This window comes from Gobio gobio, assembly GCF_949357685.1.
Source record: "Gobio gobio genome assembly, chromosome: 14".
Lineage (NCBI taxonomy): Eukaryota > Metazoa > Chordata > Actinopteri > Cypriniformes > Gobionidae > Gobio > Gobio gobio.
This window is the reverse complement of record NC_137107.1, coordinates 14,413,255-14,432,579: the sequence shown is the minus strand read 5'-3', so window position 1 is coordinate 14,432,579 and position 19,325 is coordinate 14,413,255. Positions and strand designations below refer to the sequence as shown.

At 36.9% G+C, this 19,325-nt stretch overlaps 1 protein-coding gene across 3 annotated transcripts in view; it reads right to left on the bottom strand.

The window, feature by feature from the left end:
* The window catches only part of rnf121 (ring finger protein 121), an 89,100-nt gene extending 70,661 nt beyond the window's left edge, over positions 1-18,439 (bottom strand). For 2 of the 3 annotated variants that reach the window (XM_079835673.1, XM_079835674.1), the window contains exons 1-2: positions 18,299-18,439; positions 3,156-3,193 (exon numbers count right to left, since the gene is read on the bottom strand). In XM_079835673.1, coding sequence (XP_079691799.1) covers positions 3,156-3,193; positions 18,299-18,376 — 116 coding nt within the window. In that variant the 5' untranslated portion in view covers positions 18,377-18,439. Of the gene's footprint in view, positions 1-3,155; positions 3,194-18,280 lie in introns of all 3 variants that reach the window. The other variant, XM_079835675.1, reaches the window with a different exon arrangement.
* Between the last annotated feature and the right edge of the window lie 886 nt (positions 18,440-19,325).

Sequence of the window (19,325 nt, the reverse complement as noted above, 5' to 3'; positions counted from 1 at the left end):
ATAAGGGGATTTTCATTTCCAGCCTTCATAAACAATTATATATCACTTATACATTATTAAATACTAAATCAATAGTAGTTATTAGGATTACTGTGGTTTGGAATTGGTCAAATGTGCCTGAAAAAAAATATGATCAGAAAATCAACGTGCCTAATAATTCTGCACTCCCTGTATAATAAGCTACACATGAAATAAAGCAAACAATTCAGTCAAACATTCAAAGTCAGTGCTAGTCGGCTAACTTACAACGGTAACGTACAGTTGTAGCCTAAAAATAAACAAGTAATGAAACTTCACTTTGCCCTCAGCCTAAACGATTTGCCAGGGAACAAATTATAGATCCATGAGAGCAAATATGGGCCGTTAAATCTCCACAAGACTAATTATAGCTGGAGACGCCACAGAGACAGAGCCAGCGGCAGACGTCAGAAGGACTAGCCGAGGAAAGTCTACTCTCGCCGGTAAACAAGCGCTGACCGCCGCTGACTCACTGGAGCTCACAACTCCGAAAACACCAGATAAAATTTTTAAATAGGCAATCTTCTTACAAATAAACCACAGATTTGAGCTTTAAACAACTACATTATCGACTGAAAAAGTCTTAAAACTACGTTTTGTCACACATTAACAGTAGATTTTAACACAAAAAGACGTGTAAACACAGCCCATGTCAGTCATTTCCAAACGAGACGAACATGTGAAGAGAGTAAACTCCAAATGTTCAAGAATCCATCTTCACACGAATAGCGCGATTTATTCACGCCACATAAGTTCTTCATAAGGCTGAAACGCGGGCTAGTGAGAGATTGCCTGTTTGTCACGATGACGTCTAAAGTCCCCGCCAAAGGATTTAGTCCCTTTTAGTAACTTGTTAGCAACCATCGTTTTTAAGACACAATAAAGATTAAAAAAATCACAAGCAGGTTTTAACTAATGTGTTTTATGTCATAGATCAAAACGTGAAAATATTTAGAGGCTTTGTTAACCACAGACCTTATTTCAGGCGATTTAGCAAAAACCCATTCAAAAAACCCATAGACTTTAGGGCGAGGGAACCGGTAGGGCTAAAATGCTAACTCACTTCCGCGTTTTGGACTACAAAGTGACGTCATTACTTCGGCACTCTATTGGCATGGCTTTGAGTGTTTGCTCAACTTTGTGATGCATGGGACCCTGTATTGAGGAACCTCTTTGGTTCTACAGCTCAGTGTAAGTTGTGTATATTTTGTAACTTTGTTTGTTTTCTGCATTCAATTGCATATTTTGATTTATGTTTTGCATATTTGTTCAGAGGGTTTTCTTTTGGCCTCATTCGTCAAGCAAGGACGCTTCATCTGGACTATATGGTTTTCTTCCACACCCTCGATTATTTGGACTGTCGTTTGGTTATAATTTGGGACACTATGTTGAACTTTTGTGGACTTCCATTGAACTGTCGGGATGGGGTAAGATGCACACTTCTTACCTGACTAGGTGGGAGTTGTGAGAAATGGACTTTATTTCTGAGTGAACTCTACATGTTGTGGTTGGGCTGAAATGCTCTAACAAGATGTGAATTGTGAATTTCCATTTCTTTGAATGTATGTTTGGTGATATTGTTGCTGTTTGGGATATTTACTCTTTAACCCTTTAAATATATTCTTCTCTGCTCTGGGATAAACGGATCTCCCTCATTTATATATGTGACAAAATGAGAGTGTTACAAAACGGTCTTTTTGCGTTTAATAATCCCAGATGCTAACAGAATAAACTTGGCCTACCTTACAATCAGCCCTGAATCCTTTGCTCAGTCTGAACAGAACATGAACAGCTTTTCATGAGGTTAATTATTCCTCAACTTGTCTCAAAACGATGTAGCTGAAGTAACATTACAGCGCTTCACTAGATGTTTGTATGAGTTGATGTGTGGATGTCGACTCTGGATCATCAGTATTTGAATCTGAAAGAGCGTGCGATCTGTGGGCGTGGTCGCATTACCTGATAATGAAGTGGCTCGTGGGTGACTGACATCACTCTTTTCGAACAGATTACATTAACACAGAATATTTGTTTTCGATTTGGTTTACATTGTTTGAAACCTGACATTTCAACGTTTCTTTAGACATATGGTAGGTCTCATGTTTGTGAGACAAGTTTTCCCTAAGCTAGAGTTCCTTTTCTGAAGACTATCTGAATGAACATCTTTGACAGAGAGGCTGCAGATCGCGCATCATGTTTGTTTTCTTTATTTTGCAAAAAGCAAAACATTTTGTTTTTATTGTGACTGTACATAAAAAAATGTTGACACTTAACAGATTATAATGATGTATAACACTTGCCTGAATGATTAAAGACAGTTATTTGAGTCTCTTTGGTACTGATAAGAAAAAAAGCAAGCCAATCACGCTGGCACGACGGCCGACTGGAGAGAGTTAAATAAAGTCACATACCCTCTAGGTAGATATCAGAGAACTATTTAAAATATTGTTTCAACTCATTCTAGGGCACCTTTAACTTCGAACAACGCCTAAGAAATACCCTTAACCATTGAAAGGATACTATGAAAAGATATAGTTTACCTCATTCAAATGACCCCCATAAAAAATATGATTGACCTGAAGAATGAAAGCTGTATTATATACTTAATATAAATATATGTGCAATTTAAAGCCTATAACCATGTGAATGCCTCTATCTATTTCAGACAGACTACAGCACAAGAAGAATGTTTCTCTCGACAAAATTAAACACTAATTCGTATATATTGTCTTTCAATATTTCAAGCCCTTTTCTAGTACCTCGTCATAAATATGGCTGTTTCAGGGGTTTTCCAGGACTTTTAATTCAAGTACTTCAAGCACCTTGTATGAACCTTGGTTCATGTTTAATTCAAGCATCTATGTTTGTTTTCACATACTTTCCAGTGCTTGAACCCACAATATCTGAAATTCAAGTACTTTGAAGAAGTGTGGGAACCCTGCAGGGAGTACAAACTCCGCACAGAAAGGCCTCCTGGCTAAGCAGGATTGGAGCCTGGATTCAAACCGGAGTCTGCCCTTTAATAAATATTTTGTAAAATAAATATAAATCTAATTGCAGAAACTATACATATTAATGATTGTGTGTGTGAATATATTTCAAATAATAATTAAATAACAATAAAGAAAGGTACAGACCTCCACTTCTCCTCTGGTGAAAGCTGGGACAGATCAATCTGTTGAAATAAGAGTGATTTCAGCCATCAGTTACAGTAACATTTAAGCAGAAGTGCACTTCATTACATTGAACACATTTTAGCTTGAGGTTGCAATTACTTTTTTCCACATCACAAATCACAAAAGTCACAAACTTTGTCCACGGATATTTATCTAATAGGAAAAGCATCATCGTGGACCCCCTTCCAGCATACAGCCGGTGAGTCCAGTGACTCTAATGCTCCTCAACAGTGAGTTCTGGCTGGACCGCAAACAACTTTGTTTCAAGAACTGCAAACTTTTGTAGAAGTCTGTGGCAGTTTGTGCAGCAAGTACATTCTGAAAACTCATATCAGGTACAGTATGTCAATTTTTCTTAAGGAAAACAATCTCTCAACTAATGCTGTTGACTAGGGCTGCACGATATATCGCAATAAAACCGCACGCGATTTGGCAAAGGCTGCAATTATTGCATGCGCAGCTTCTCAGTGCAGCACGGCTGTGATCAGTAGTAAATGCTACTCTATCTGCAAGCCAGAGGGCGCTCTCGCACAGGGTACTCTAATTATGTGCCACAGAAGTACAATAGCACACATAATTCATTGAAACACTTTGATTGATTAAACATGACTAAATGCTTCTCATGTTTGGAAAGATGTTTGATGTGTTGCTTTTTCAAATGAACGTTGCTTTTCATTTGTTTCATGTGTTTCTTTTTCAAATGAACGTTATAAGAGTCTCAAACTCAAAAGTGCTTTCAGATGAAGCAGCATTTAAGATAAATCCCAACCGTTGCAATTTCATAATTTTGATTTATCGTGCAGCCCTACTGTAAACTATACAGGGAAGGGAACCCTGTCAGTTAACACATTACATTACTATAATATTAAAGGTTGAAATTAACAACATAGCCCAAATTCAATTGCTATTTATTAGGGATGCACAATATATCAGCCACCATCAGTATCGGCAGATATATGTTAATTTTTAATGTTATCGTTATCTACCCGATAAGAAAATTAGGCCAAAATATTAAAGCCAATAAATAATGGATTATTTCCTTCAGTTGAGCCTCGTATAGGTTTCATTGAGTTAATGAACCCACTAACACAGCGGCAGCGCTTCAGTTTACTAGTGTTCATTCTCATCTACAGCACACAAAGCTTAAGCAGCAATGCTGTTATTTGAAACCGTAATATTCATTTTAATATTTATTTTTCAAAAACATTGATGCATTATTAATAACTAGAACTTATCAAACTATTTATCGTATTATTGTCATAAACAATATGGCTATTCCATTTTATTTATCCATGGCCAGGGTTGGAGAGTAACGGAATACATAGAACAGCGTTACGTAATCAGGATACAAAAAATTGGTAACCGAAATTCGTTACAGTTACGTAAAAAAACAAAGTAATCAGAAAACAGTTACATTTTGTAAAAAATTTGAATACTTTTGGGATTACAATGATTTAATTTAAAACCAAATAATTGATTATAGTTCCTGGTTCTGTTGCCAGTCATGACTCACATAACAAATAACACCTGTCTACAATCATTCTCCTCAGGCGCAGGTTGAGACGCAGCTAAGTTATCAATTACGATCCTTCCCGAGGGGAAAACTGTTTTCATGTCTGGAAATTTCAGTTATTTTGTTTTCAAAGAGGAAAAGGGAAACAACATAGTTGTAGCGCAAACCATCGATTCCTATGAAGATGCTTTCTTTATCAAACGACTCAACATCCAAATTAAACATTCACAGGTACGACTAGCACAGAAATCATGTTAGGTAAAATGTTGTGTTTATTTATGATTTAAAATTCCATATTTTATATGATCGCAGTTGTATGTAAGTTTCTAGCGGAAAATGAGCTGGAAAATCTAGAAATTAACAAGATAGCCCAGATAAAGTGGAACTCCCAACACTAACGTGCACTGTCCCCGATCTCACGAAAATGCGTATGAATAATACGAGTGTGCAATCTCGTGGAATGCAGTTTTTTTGCGTGCATATGATACGCACTTTATGGCGTGCATATGACACGCTTTTGGGTAGGGTGACGGTAGGGAGTTCGTACGTATAATACGCCATAAAGTGCGTATCATATGCACGCGAAAAACTGCGTAGCATATGCACATACATTCCACGAGATTGCACACTCGTACTATTGATACGCATTGTCAGTCAATGAAAGATTGTGAAAAATTAAGAAAGATCACGGCCTTGATCAACATGTATATTAGAAAAATAGACTTATATGTAGATGGTGTAGACTTTTTTAAATAATATTGTACGTTAAAGAAAATAAAATAAAACCATTTGTAAAACCATACTGTAGCCACTTTTTACCTGAATATTTACATATGTCACCTTATTAAAGCACTCCAAAAGTAATCAAATTACTTTACATTACTTTCATTTTGTGGTGCTTGGATTACTCAAAAAAAAAAAATCTACATTTGGATTTAAATTTATTAGCCAATATATACTGCTATCGGCTTTCAAATTAGGCCTGTCGCGATTGGTCGATACAATCGACTGCGTCGACGCTGTAAATTAGTCGACCTCAATATTTTTAGTCGAATGGGTAAGTTGGGTACTAGATGAAATTGTATTAGTACCGGTACTTTGCGCACGCTGCCGGACTCCGCCTTTCACTCAGATACCCCTTTTCCACCAAGGCAATGCTGGTGCTAGTTCGGAGCCAGAGCCTAGTTTCCAATCGGTTCTTTGTCTTTCCACACCCAAAGCACCAGCTCCGAACCAGGAGAAGTGGTTCTTAAGTAGCACCAAACCATTGCTGGGCTAGAAGTAAGAACCGATTGCGTCAGGCGCTGGGGCGGGGTTACCGTGACCAACAAGACTAACACAAAATTGTGACCGCCATTTTTTAAATAGCAGCTAATCGAGCTAACAGCTGCTGCTCGATTGTGATCTCCGTCTATACAAATTACGGTGAGCAGCACGAATGCATTGGATTCACTGTATTTTGATGCCGATGTAGGATCGCAAAGACATGAGCATCAATAGTAACGCAATGTTTGCCATGGTTGATGGAAGGCTTGTTTGAGATGCATCGGTGCTGTGCAGACCGATCGCCGTATGACAACGAGTCCAACGAGAGCACATGACTCCTTATGCTTTTGATTCACTCATGCAGTGTTTTGATATCATACGCGGATCGGTTTGCGCAGCGCTGATGCATCTCGAACAAGTTGGTATGTATGTTTATGTTTCCCGCTGTCTTGCTAGCGTTGCTGAGAAAGATGAGACGTATACAGTGACGCAAGATCGGGCTCTGTTGTGGCTCTCTAGCATGTGGAAAGGCAAACCGTTTCTTAGAAGTAGAGGTCGACCGATTCATCGGTTTTGCCGATTAATCGGCACCGATAGTTGATTGGTGGAACAATCGGTTATCAGCAAAAATGCTCACCGATAGTTTTCCTGTGTTGCGTCCGTTGCTGGAGTGGCTGAGAAGGGTGCGCTGTTATTACACAGTGTAAAAGCTCTGAGAAGGGTCTGCTCTGCTGGCATTATATAGCACGAGAGCCGCCTCTAGAGGCGGAAAAAAAACCTCACGTGTTGTTTACATTACCACGTGAGGCTGTGTGCTGAACGGAGAGCACACGCTGCACAGACTGAGCGCTGACACTTTAGATGTTTAAAACATGCCAGCGAAACGATATGAATACAAAGCACTACAATACTTGTTGCCAAATCATTATTAAGTAATTAATTTTTGCAAATATAAAATTAGTGATGTGAGAAAGCAAACTGTATCGTCATGCTGCCGACAGAAACAAACAAAGCAAAAACGCATTCGTTTTTTATTAGACAATCTCCTTCTAAAAAAGCAGACTGTTTGGATTTGTATGAAATTGTAACACTGCAATAAGATTCCATTTGTAACATTAACTAAGGTCAATAAATGCTATGGAAGTATTGTTCATTGTTAGTATGTTAATTTCAACATTAAATTGTTTGAATTTTGATCTGTTAACCCTTGTTAATGCACTATGATATGAACTAACATGAATGATCAAGGTACAATTGTATTGCTCATATTAAATGCTGTAAAAATGTATGCATAATGCTTACAGTTCATGTAAGCTAATACATCCTTGTTGCATAGGGACTTGCATATTGTTACCTATGAAATGTACATGCATGTTTCTAGATTATTAGTAAATAAACAAATTTGACCTGTAATATTTTAAGGTTTAAATTATTTTCTGAAGAATTTGTTATGTTAGAATTTCTCGTTTTAATATTAATATTTATATGTTTTTAATTTAGCACATTTTCAAAGTGCAGCACTGTTTTAATTATGTTTTTTTAATCCAGTATCCATTTTAAAAACTATCGATCGATTAATCGGTTATCGGCAAGTGCGGTCCAACCTAGTTATCGGTATCGGTAAAATCCACTATCGGTCGACCTCTACTTAGAAGGCTCGTCAGTGGAACCAACTACAAACTGGCACTAGCACTGGCTCTGAACTAGCACCCGGTTCATTCTGGTGGAAAAGGGGTAAGACAGATCGCGACGCCAGTTTCGCAGATTATTGGGTTTGAATGGTAAAAAATATGTAAAAATGCTCGTCCTGGCGAGTATTCGGGTAAACGCAGTCGTATATGTCTTTAGTGAACCTGGAATGTCAGAGTTGAATGAGAAATCGGATGTTACAATGAATTTGGTCCGTGCAGCTCTTAAAGGGCCGGACCTAATATTCTGTGTGAAGCAGGGCATGAACATGCCGCCCAAGTGAGTTTTTAGGGTTGTTTAACCCTAAAACAATGATAAAACAATGAATAGTAAGTTCTGTCATATTATTCAATTACTTTTACTGTTTTTTGCCATGGTATCGATTCAGTAACATATTGGTATTGAGGTATTTTAGTCTGGTATCATATCGAAGTCATCAAAAGAAAAAACTAACAAGCAGAGGTGGACAAAGTACAAAACTCCATTACTCGAGTGAAAGTAAAAGTACTACTGGTCAAATATTACTCTGTTACAAGTGAAAGTTGTTAAAAATCATTTTTACTTAAGTAAAAGTACAGAAGTACTTGCTTTTAAAAGTACTTGAGTATCAAAGTAAATTTCCTTTTTTATGTCAATGCATTATTTTATTATTGTTGCATTAGGGCTGCTCGATTATGGAAAAAATCATAATCACGATTATTTTGGTCAATATTGAAATCACGATTATGTAACACGATTATTTCACATGACTTTGGGAATGTGTTGTATTTATTAAAAATACACCTTTCAACAATTCAATTGAAATTGTAACATTTGTTGTACTTTTTGAACTATTAAAATAAATAATATAACATATATTCGAATCAAAGTATAAAAGTATTCACGTAAAAATGATAACCACAAATAAATAAGATCAACAATATGGTTCGGCTATGCTTTTCATGTACGTCTAACATTAGTTTTCAGGTACAGAAATGTATCAAATGTAAAATAACATTGCATATTTGAGTGCATAAATTAAAGATTAATCCTATTAAACTTACAAAAGCTATTCAATCAAGAGCGGTGAGTGATGTCCTTGTCTTTTGTTGTTGGACATTAAACAGACAGCAGTAAAGGCTACTGCCCCTTTAAGACCTCGCGTCTTCTTTATCGACTGTATAAAGTTCACTTAAGGCATATACAGACTATGTCTGCTAAGATACTCATCAAGATGGACATGTTGACATACGTTTTGTGTGAGTTTGTCCGTTTAAGAGCAAGACTTGAAAGAGAACTCAATATTTGCGCGCTCTCGGATGAACGCACAGAGACACATTTTCTCACAGCGCGCGCGGCTTCTCATTCTAAACCTAAACCCTAAAGCACTAAACCCGGGTGATGACGGTGAAAACGACTGGTCATATTCGAACATACGGCAGCACTCGCAATCTCGCATGCATTGAACAAAGTTTACAAAGAGAGAATTATTTGAAAAATATGAAGGAAAAAAAGGACGTTTACACGGCTCCCCTGCTCTCGTCAGTTTGTTTCTTTATTAGATTGTCATAGGTCACTCTGTTTAATTTTCAAGTGGTTAAACAAATTCGTGGTGTTCCCTTGCGTTGCAGCCACTACCATGCAGCAAATCTTAGCATGTTTCTGCTCGTCGTCTGATTCCTCGAAGCCAAACTGTTCCCAGACAACGAAGTTGGTTTTGCCTTTTTTGCTCACCAAACGCTGCTGTAACTGCCCTCCTTCTGCCATCTTTACTCGCGCCGAGTTTTTACATTCCAGCGGATGATATGCACACGAGACTCCCGATCTGAGAGAGATTTGTGGGTTCGGGAGGGGCGGATGTGCGCGTGCGCGTTTCATTCAGAACGCAAGGCAAAATAATCGTTTTTTCTCGATTGTACTATTTTGGTGATCGTTGGGAGGCAAAATCGAAATCGAAATCGAAATTCGATTAATTGCACAGCCCTATGTTGCATTGTTGTATAAATGCACGCTATGCCATGGTGGTTTAAGCCAGTCAGTGATGCTCCATCCAACATGCTAGCATACGACCACCTTGAACTAATTTAAATACTTAAAAGTTACAAAGCTTTTTACAAAGCTGCTGTCACTTTAAGGCAGAATGCACAAATCCTACACACTGATACACATCCGATATTCCCCCAACTGTTTACGTTCACTTAAGACATAATCAACTTTGTTTACGTGAATACTTTCCAAAATGAAAATGTTGACATTTTGTGTGTATTGGTCTGTTAAGTGCGGAAAAAACACAAAAGAAAGCTCTATTCAGTACTCGTGCTCTGGCATCTGAGAGGCACAAAAAACAGACTGAACTGAACTCTTTCATCATGCTTTTTCAGATTCATCTGTAGCAATTATGGACGCAGACATATAGATGAGTTAATCTTCCAATGATTCGATCAAATTAACATCCTTTTCAACAAAGCACAATTCAGCTCCAGGAAATCGATCATCATCACGAGGGAGATGGGGGCTTGATTCTGCCCGGAGCTAGTAGTTCTGACTTCCTATGGACTCGCCACCAAACTCAGTTAAAAGAGGACAAAGGGCTCGTGGTTGTCACAAGACAAAGAAACAACCAGACCTCTGTCTTTGCAATGACCGGTAAATTAACTCCACGACACAGCTAAAACTCCAAGTAAGCTCACAGAAACTGTTAGCTTATGGAGTACATCAAATAACTGATTATTGGACTTTCATTCAAATAGCCTTCGACATAACTTGTTAGTGTGTTTACAACTAATACACGTTAGTTAGACTAATAGGCATGTATATTACTCACAATTCATGCAATTATGTAACTATTGAATGAGTGGATGAAAAAGCATTGTGTTTGATACCGGTGTGTTCGTATGGGTATAATCCAACAGATGAGCTGAATGAAATCTTTATAGAATTGATCATGTCCTTATAGTAAGAAATTAGGTCTAAATTTACTCTCTGCTTAAGAGCAGGAAACTAAATTCTATAGATAACCCAATTTTGTGGGAGGGGTGGAGACACAGTCACCCCTGAAGCCTAATTGGCCAGAACCCATCCAGGGGATGGGCAAATGTTTGAGTTTAGTCTCAGAACACGAACGAAAAGTTCAGTTCCCTACAGTTCTGTCTACAGTTCTGTCTACAGTTCTGTACAGTTCAGACCAGAAGCAGTGCAGAGTTCAGCTCAAGTTCGGTTCCAGTTCAGTTCGAGCTGGTTCGCGGCCTGTTCGCAGTTCAGAGATGATCTAAGTCCTAGCAGTTTGACCAGAGTGAGTTCTGAACGGAGCTCCCAGGAGACGATCTGACTATCGTGACAGACCAACATCAGAGAAAATGGGTTAACAACGATTTCATTCAGGCCATCTGCTTTTCTCTCACTTTCCTTTCTTTTACTTAAAGTTTATTTTATTTCCGTTAAGTCTCGGGTTCTGTTAAGTTTCGCCGCAAAAGTCTCTCAACAACGAGTTTCTAACAGCGCGCTCCAACTTCAAACAACGCCCACAAGACTTTCATCCAGCCGCCAACACGCCACGTGGTTGGCTTCCCCAGACGTCGACCAGACCTTCAGCGAATCAAAGATCCGGGAAAACCCCTGTCCAGCCAGGAAAAGGGAATCCCCCTTGTCAGACGACACGCGAAACACAAACGCAAGTAACGCCTTTTTGATTCCAAGCTGAACTGGTGCATTAGATCAAATGTAATAACCCTGCCTAAGAAACGATGGGAGGTTAAATTACTGATCAATGGTTTCTTCAGGTCATGTTTCATAAATGCATAGATTGCTTAGGATTTCATAATTTCTCTCTCTTAGAACGTATTCTTTCCTCACCTTCTTCCTTTCTGCAACGTGTGAATGTGCGAGTGTGTGTGTTTATGTTAGATATTAGTTTGATGTGTTAGATTAATCAATAAAGTTCCGTTTGTATTCAAAGATAACTGTTCTTGTGTTATGTGCTTATCAATTTAATGTCTTGAACTGCCGATCTAAGTTACCTGGCTGTTAAATAGTGTTTCACTATTGTTCGGATATTAATATCCGCTGCAGAGTTGATATTTACGGCCCGTTCAAATGAACGCTAGAAGAGTAATTTGCTCGGCTGTAAAATAGACTCTCAAAATTCCCTATGAATTCATTAATTCATTCATTTGAGCTAACTATACATGTTTCCCTTTAACAGAGCCCCCTTTAAGTTCTTACATATCGGCGGACGAACAATGTGTAAACATTGTAAACAACGGTGTAAACATTAATTCTGAATTATTTATAATATATAGTGTCATTCGAGTCTTTCATTTTAATTCAGTTCCCCGTTGAGTTATTATTTTATCTGACTCATAGTCGCTACACATCCATATGTCTATGCTTTTCTTTCTCCCAGACTTTTACATTTTGCAAAAAAAAAAAAAAAAACACTTTTAAAGAAGAAAAAAAAATCATCTTGCAAAAGCTGCTACAGAAACGACTTTTGACTTCGAGGACCTTGATAGAAATGTAGTGGAGTAAAAAGTACGATATTTGTCTTTCAAATGTAGTGAAGTTAAAGTAAAAGTTTCCCTAAAAAATAATACTTCAGTAAAGACAAGTACAGATACTCAAAAAGTGTACTTAAGTACAGGACTCAAGTAAATGTACTTCGTTACTGTCCACCTCTGCTAACAAGTAAAAATAATGAATATGTAATATAGGGGTGCATACCGTAATATACGATACACTATTGCAATTTTATACAATTTGCAATATGCAGAGTATTGTGACAAAATATTGCAATGTATTGTGATTTATAATTCTGTTTCATCTACAAATGTCCCCAAATAAAAAAAATGACAGCATTGTCAAAAGGCAAGTTAGTATTTTCACACAAAAAAATGGTTTCAAGTGTCTTGGAAACGTTGCCTCAGTTCTTCTAGATTTAGTTACTTCTAGTCTCAGTTTTTTTCCTGTTTCTTCATGTAATGCAAAAAAGGTGACTTGATTATGGTGAAATCAGATCTCTGTGTGGAGCATACTGGCTGTTGCCAGACTCCTAGTGCAGAAATCTCACTGGATTACAACAATTAATGGGATAAGAAATGTTTGGAAATGTACACACTACAGCAAATTACATAAATAACTGGCTTAAAACTTTTTTGTGTGAAAATATTAACATGCCTAAGACTTTTGCACAATATTGTATATTTTTATCTAATACGATTAAGTTCTCAGTCTGCACTGTAAATTTTTTTTAATTTTAACTGTAAAAGATTGTATAAAAACAACAACAACAACAACAACAACAACAACAACAACAACAACAGTAAAAACCTGTTCATTGGTTAAAGTAAATTCCTGTTCTATATATGGAGAAAAACTAACAGATCTAAACTTATATTTCGCGTAATTTTACAGTAGAATATTGGTTAAATGTACCACTTTTAGAAGTAAAAAGAACAAATTTAATACCGTAATACAAATTGAAAACCCATAAACTGACATTCCCAGTATTCCGTGTGACACTTCACATTTGATGTTTCTTAATTGTATTAATTGTTGTTTTTACACTATTTTGATTGTCTAATTTAGATATTCTACTGACTGAGTAATTTCTCAACAACACAAATAACACTCAGAGCATTAGTAGACTGTGGAATAAGTTGACATGCTGTTGCAAAGTTACTTATAATCATTAGAATGTCTTTTGGGGGAGCATCAAAATAAAGTGTTAGCAGATATTAAAAGGCACTAACCGGTACCAGAAAGGTATTGCGATACCCAGCTAGGTCTAAGATATCTGGTATACTTTTAGAGTTACAGGCATGCAAACTTTGGAAAAGGAATATTTATGGCACTCAGACAGGTTCTATGCAATTGAGTTGATAGAAAAACACGTTTCTAGTTTCAGCATTATTTTTTCTTTAGATATTCTTTCTTTATATTCTTAATATTTTTCAGAATGATTGATTGATTCACGATTTAGTTTTTTTTTTTATGTTTAACAGGTCAACCTAAACTTAACTACAATATGATTCCGGTAACATTCTCTTTACTAACCATCTGGTTAAAAAAAAAAGTTATTTTCCAAGTGCACACATTTGAAGTGATCAACAAAAAATATAAAACAAATGACTTGTTATAAAGCCTATATCTTTGCAGAAAATATGCATGAAATATGAATATAAATATTGAAAAGTGAAATAAGAAAAATGCTAAATATAAAAAGAACAACAGCACCTTTCAGGCGGTCCCCATCATGCAAACATGAAATATCAAACATACAGTAGTAGTTCTTTACGGGTTTTTACATTCCATTGAGATATTTTTTCTATTGTTTTTATGTTTGGCGGACACTTTTGGCTGTTGCACTCATGTCTTGCTTCTTTAGCAGCATCTCACCCATTAAATGGCATTCTAAAAACGCAGCATTAAAGTTAATCAACTTGTTCATAGAGCGCACCACATGAGAACGGTTAATCAGACGTGTCATGTGGTCAGATCATTTTCTACTCTTAACTGTTATCATTGCGGTGTTGTCAACATGTCTAAATGTAACGTTTGCTAACATTTTTATTCAAAACCATGACGCGTGACATAAAAATCATGTTTTCTGTTAAGAGTGGACATTATATTGAGGTCAATACAATAGTTGCGCTATGATCCCGTTATCCTCACATATGTTTTTTTTTTTTTTTATCTCACAGATTTGAGAAATCACAGTGACCTGATACTGGCCCACATAGGACATTCTGCATAAATATGGTGAAGGTGAGCTCACTGACTGAAAGCAGTTTTCTTTTTTCCAGTGCATAAAAACACCAAACACCTTGGAAATGCCAGGGATGTGATGCATCTTTGAACAGGATTTATTTCCAGGCATAACTGTGTATGGCAAAATGTGTCTTTGGATCTCAATTTATATTGTTAACTACACTGATCAGGCATAACATTATGACCTAACTAATATGGTGTTGGTCTCCCTTTTGCTGCCAAAACAGCCCTGACCCATCGAGACATGGACTCCCCTGAAGGTGTGCCGTGGTATCTAGCACCAAGATGTTAGCAGCAGATCCTTTAAGTCCTATAAGTTGCGAGGTGGGGCCTCCATGGATCAGACTTTTTTGTTCAGCACATCCCACAAATGCTCGAATGGATTGAGATCTGGGAAATTTGGAGACCAAGTCCTCCTCAAACCATTCCTGAACCATTTTTGCTTTATCCTGCTGAAAGATGCCACAGCCACCAGGGAATACCATTTCCATGAAAGGGTGTACATGGTCTGCAATATTGCTTAGGTAGGTGGTACATGTCAAAGTAACATCCACATGGATGGCAGGATCCAAGGTTTGTTGTGACTTACAACAAGCTAATGTTACCAAACTATAATCACTAAAACACCAGACTTATGGAAACATATATTGGTATCATAATTTTTTGTCTCTGGTGATTTATTAATAACTCAGTATCACCTGTATTAAAAGAGAAATAAAATCATAATCAAGTGAATAAAATCGACTTGAAAGGCCGGAACTGGAGTTCCACAACTACTGATCTTTGTGCTCTCTTCCTGCCCACCGCAGTTGTGAGTGAGTGAGTGAGTGAGTGAGTGAGTGAGTGAGTGAGTGAGTGAGTGAGTGAGTGAGTGAGTGAGTGAGTGAGTGAGTGAGTGAGTGAGTGAGTGAGTGAGTGAGTGAGTGAGTGAGTGAGTGAGTGAGTGAGTGTGAGTGAGTGAGTGAGTGAGTGAGTGAGTGAGTGAGTGAGTGAGTGAGTGAGTGAGTGAGTGAGTGAGTGAGTGAGTGAGTGAGTGAGTGTGTGAGTGAGTGTGTGAGTGTGTGGTGGACTGTAAGGAAAGAGAGGCTGGACTCAAAACTACTACTTTACTACTTACACAATTATTTTAATTAAGTATATATATATAATTAAATTATTGATATATAGAGTGTAGAGTAAAAAAATGCTGACCACAGTTAAGATTTGTATTTTATTTATTCATTTATTTTCTTTATATTGTCAATGTCATTCATTTAAAGGTTTGGCATGCTGATCAGAAATAATTTTTTTTTAATTCTATTTTTGTTTATTGACAAACAATATGTTTAAAGCACTTTAACTTTGCATTTGCAGTTAGCAGAGCCAAATGTTATACAATTACAGTTCTAGATTTTACTATAGATATGTATTTTATATATTCTATTCATATTAATAATATTCTACTCTATTGATTTTATTAGTAATACATTAATCTATAAATTGTTCACCTGTTTGGGAAATGTTTGTCATGTTTTGACAATAATGGATAGTTTAAAACCACAATTAACTGTCTGTTTTCTACATCTTTCACTCAGGAGCAAAAATATGCCTTTAAACTTAAGAGAAATAAAGATTTGACATTTATCGTGCTAATTATCAATATCGACTGATATGGAAAATTATATTGTGATAATTTTGTTGGGCCATATCGCCCAGCCCTACTTAAAACATGCATGCATTTTAAAAAACATGCCCATTCATGTTTAAATGAATTATGCGTTATGTGTCTTGTCTTCATCTGCTACTTGCAGGTGAAGACAGACCTTCGAAACTGCAAGTGGAGCATCTTAAGGCCTGCATGAGGATGTCCATCAATGGTCAAATTAAATGCAAAAAGCATAATTGTACATTATGCCAGTGATCACACAGTTAAGTGTGTTGTAAAGAGTTGTATGATGTGTAAATATATGTTGTTTATGTTTATTTACCAAATTTATGTACACTCTATGACAACACCATGTATCAGTAACATGCCCGCTTCGCGACACTAACAGTTCCAGGAGGTCCAAAAAAACCTTTCCAACATTTATTTTTTGTATATTCAAAAAATATTTAAAACAAATCTCATAACATTATTTAATGCAGTTGTAATTTTTCAGTGTAAATTATTTAATTTGACTGGTAACAGCCAGTGCTGTCTTCTAATTAAATTTATTGATCCAATTTAAGAATATAAAAGGAAATCTGAATCATAGCCTATATTTAATAAGATTAGGGGGAAAATGCCCTTTATAAAAGGTAAAAGTATCACAAATACTGGTACTGTACTATAATATACACAAAGAATAAATATATTTAAAACTTTATAAACTTAAAATAACTAGCTTCCGGCGGTCAGCGGTACGCGTTCATATCGGTGGCATATCTGCGGCATATACGGCGATGCCGATATATTTGCGACAGGCTCATATCATCCGATAAAAATCGCCAGACCGATCTCTCGTTCTCGTTCAGGTTCTAGTTTTTATAGCCTATATGATGGATAGATGCACCTTTATGGACATAACCATGACATAACCATTCACTGCCATAATAAAGCTTTGACGAGCCAGGACATTTTTAATATAACTCAGATTTTATTTGTCTGAAAGAAGACTGTCATATACACCTAGGATGACTTGAGGTTGAGTAAATCATGGTCTAATTTAAATTTTTGGGTGAACTAACCCTTTAAGCCTTGCCAATTTTAACATTCAAGCGCAAGACATGAAAGAGAAGACGTTAAATGTTTCACACATTTAAATAAACTGCACTTCTGAGGAATCTCATTTAAATGATGCATGAATGAAGATGAGAAGCTCTGAAGGCTGCGTCCTCCGGAGGTTGCATTTGAAGGCTGCATACGTCATCGAGGCGGTCTCATTTAAGAAAAGTAACCGTTAGATTCTGAAGTAAGAAAGAAATGACAGTATTTTACACCTCACAAGGAATAACAGTAAATTGTATTACGGTTACTTATGAAGACATCATTGATGAGGTATACAGCCTTCAAATGCAACCTCTGGAGGAGGAGGAGTGAAGATTCTGGAGAGAATCAAAATAAAGATGCCTCTTAAAATGTGTATTTACTGTAGTAAATTAAAGTATATATATTATAGTAGCCAATGTACTACACTTTGGATGGAAGACCATAGCCTGTCCAGTGAGAATTTTAGCATTGACTAGTAAATCTCTTATTAATCTTGTCATTTCACTTACTAGCTCATGAATGATTTGGTTAATTCCAAGTAAGGCAGCTGCTTCAGTATAAGGTAAATGAATGTCCCTGTATGCTGTAGCTACATGCAGGGTTTAGACCCAATTAACTCTTATCTGCATGCAGATTAGACATGTTTTGGTTGAAAGGATGGCCACATGACTGGGAAAACATGTCAAGCCCTGAATAAAAAGGAAAGGGGGTAAAATAATTATAATAATTAAATTAGACTCAGAAATGACACATAAAAGTGTGTAACCTGTGTGTGTATGTGTGTGTTTCAGGAGCTGCCATGGCTAGATTTCCATTTCTGCTTGACTGAAATGTCAAGTCACTCATTCTGCAAAAGTTGAACAATGCAGCCAGGTAACAAAAAAAGAAATGAATGGATTAGTGGATATATTAATAATTTTAAGTATTTTGCATGCATTGTATTGGTACATGGACCCCTGACCTGTGCTGTTGTGGCTGTCTTAGTATCTTATACTACAGTTTAAGATTTTTTTTTACATGCCCAGTAATGCACTTAAGTTATTAGACATGGGTGATCATCAGATTCAACAAACATTCAGCTAGCTTCGCGCTCTGTTTACATCTCGAAAAAGAGTAATTTCATATTTTGTAACTTCATCTACACACATAGAGCTGTTATCCAACCTGAGAAGCGTCGTCGCGATGTCCGTGCCCATGGTCGTGTTCCACACCGTCAACCTCCACCTCAAACACCCCTGCCATCTTACACTTACAATCCGATTGTTCAGTGTTCAAGACACTTCCGGGTTACACGCCTTCTGCTTCTTCTTCTTTTTCCGGTTTTGTGGCGGTTTGCAAGCAGCTTACTGTGCAATTCCGCCATCCACTGAGATGGGGTGTGGAGCATCAATGTAAAAAAAAGGGGAAAACACCTACTAAATTATTGACCTTTAATGTGTTGCTTTTAGGTCTTGAAACCTGTGTGGAATTACTTAGTAAATTCTGAAGTGACAAACCATTTAGACCTATGCTTTGATTTTCAAGCATGAATCTTTTTTATTATTATATCCACTGTAATAACACATGCTCCACTGTCTCTTGAGGCTGCATGTGCTACACAAGCATGTATCAAGTTTTTTTCAATAATATGTAATGCTGATTAAGTGCTGTATGCCCAATTCAGAGAGTAAAATGAATCTTCTATTAGCCTACCACAAACTGCTCTCTTATGACTTAATTCCCTTTGAATGCTTTACAAGTGTCTTCCCTTTTCCTCATTATCCCACATTTCTTGCCACATTCATTTTATTAACCCTTTGATTTCAGATTTGCTTAAAGGTGCCCTAGAATGAAACATTTTATTAACCTTGGCATAGTTGAATAACAAGAGTTCGGTACATGGACATCACATACAGTGAGTCTCAAACACCATTGCTTCATCCTTCATATGTAAATCTTGTGCGTGAAAAACACCACAAAAAAATAGGCAAATCTCAACATAACATAAACTGTTACGCAACAGTCAGGATCATTAGGCTAATCAGGGGCGCAACTAACAGTGCCAGAGGGGTGTGCAGCAACAATTTTGGCGCCCCCCCCCCCCCCCCCAATAACAAATAGTTATTAATAGGCTAATAACAAACATAAAAATAAACATTTGTTTGAAATTAATTAAAGAGGAAATTATGAGTTAAGCAATATAATACGAGCA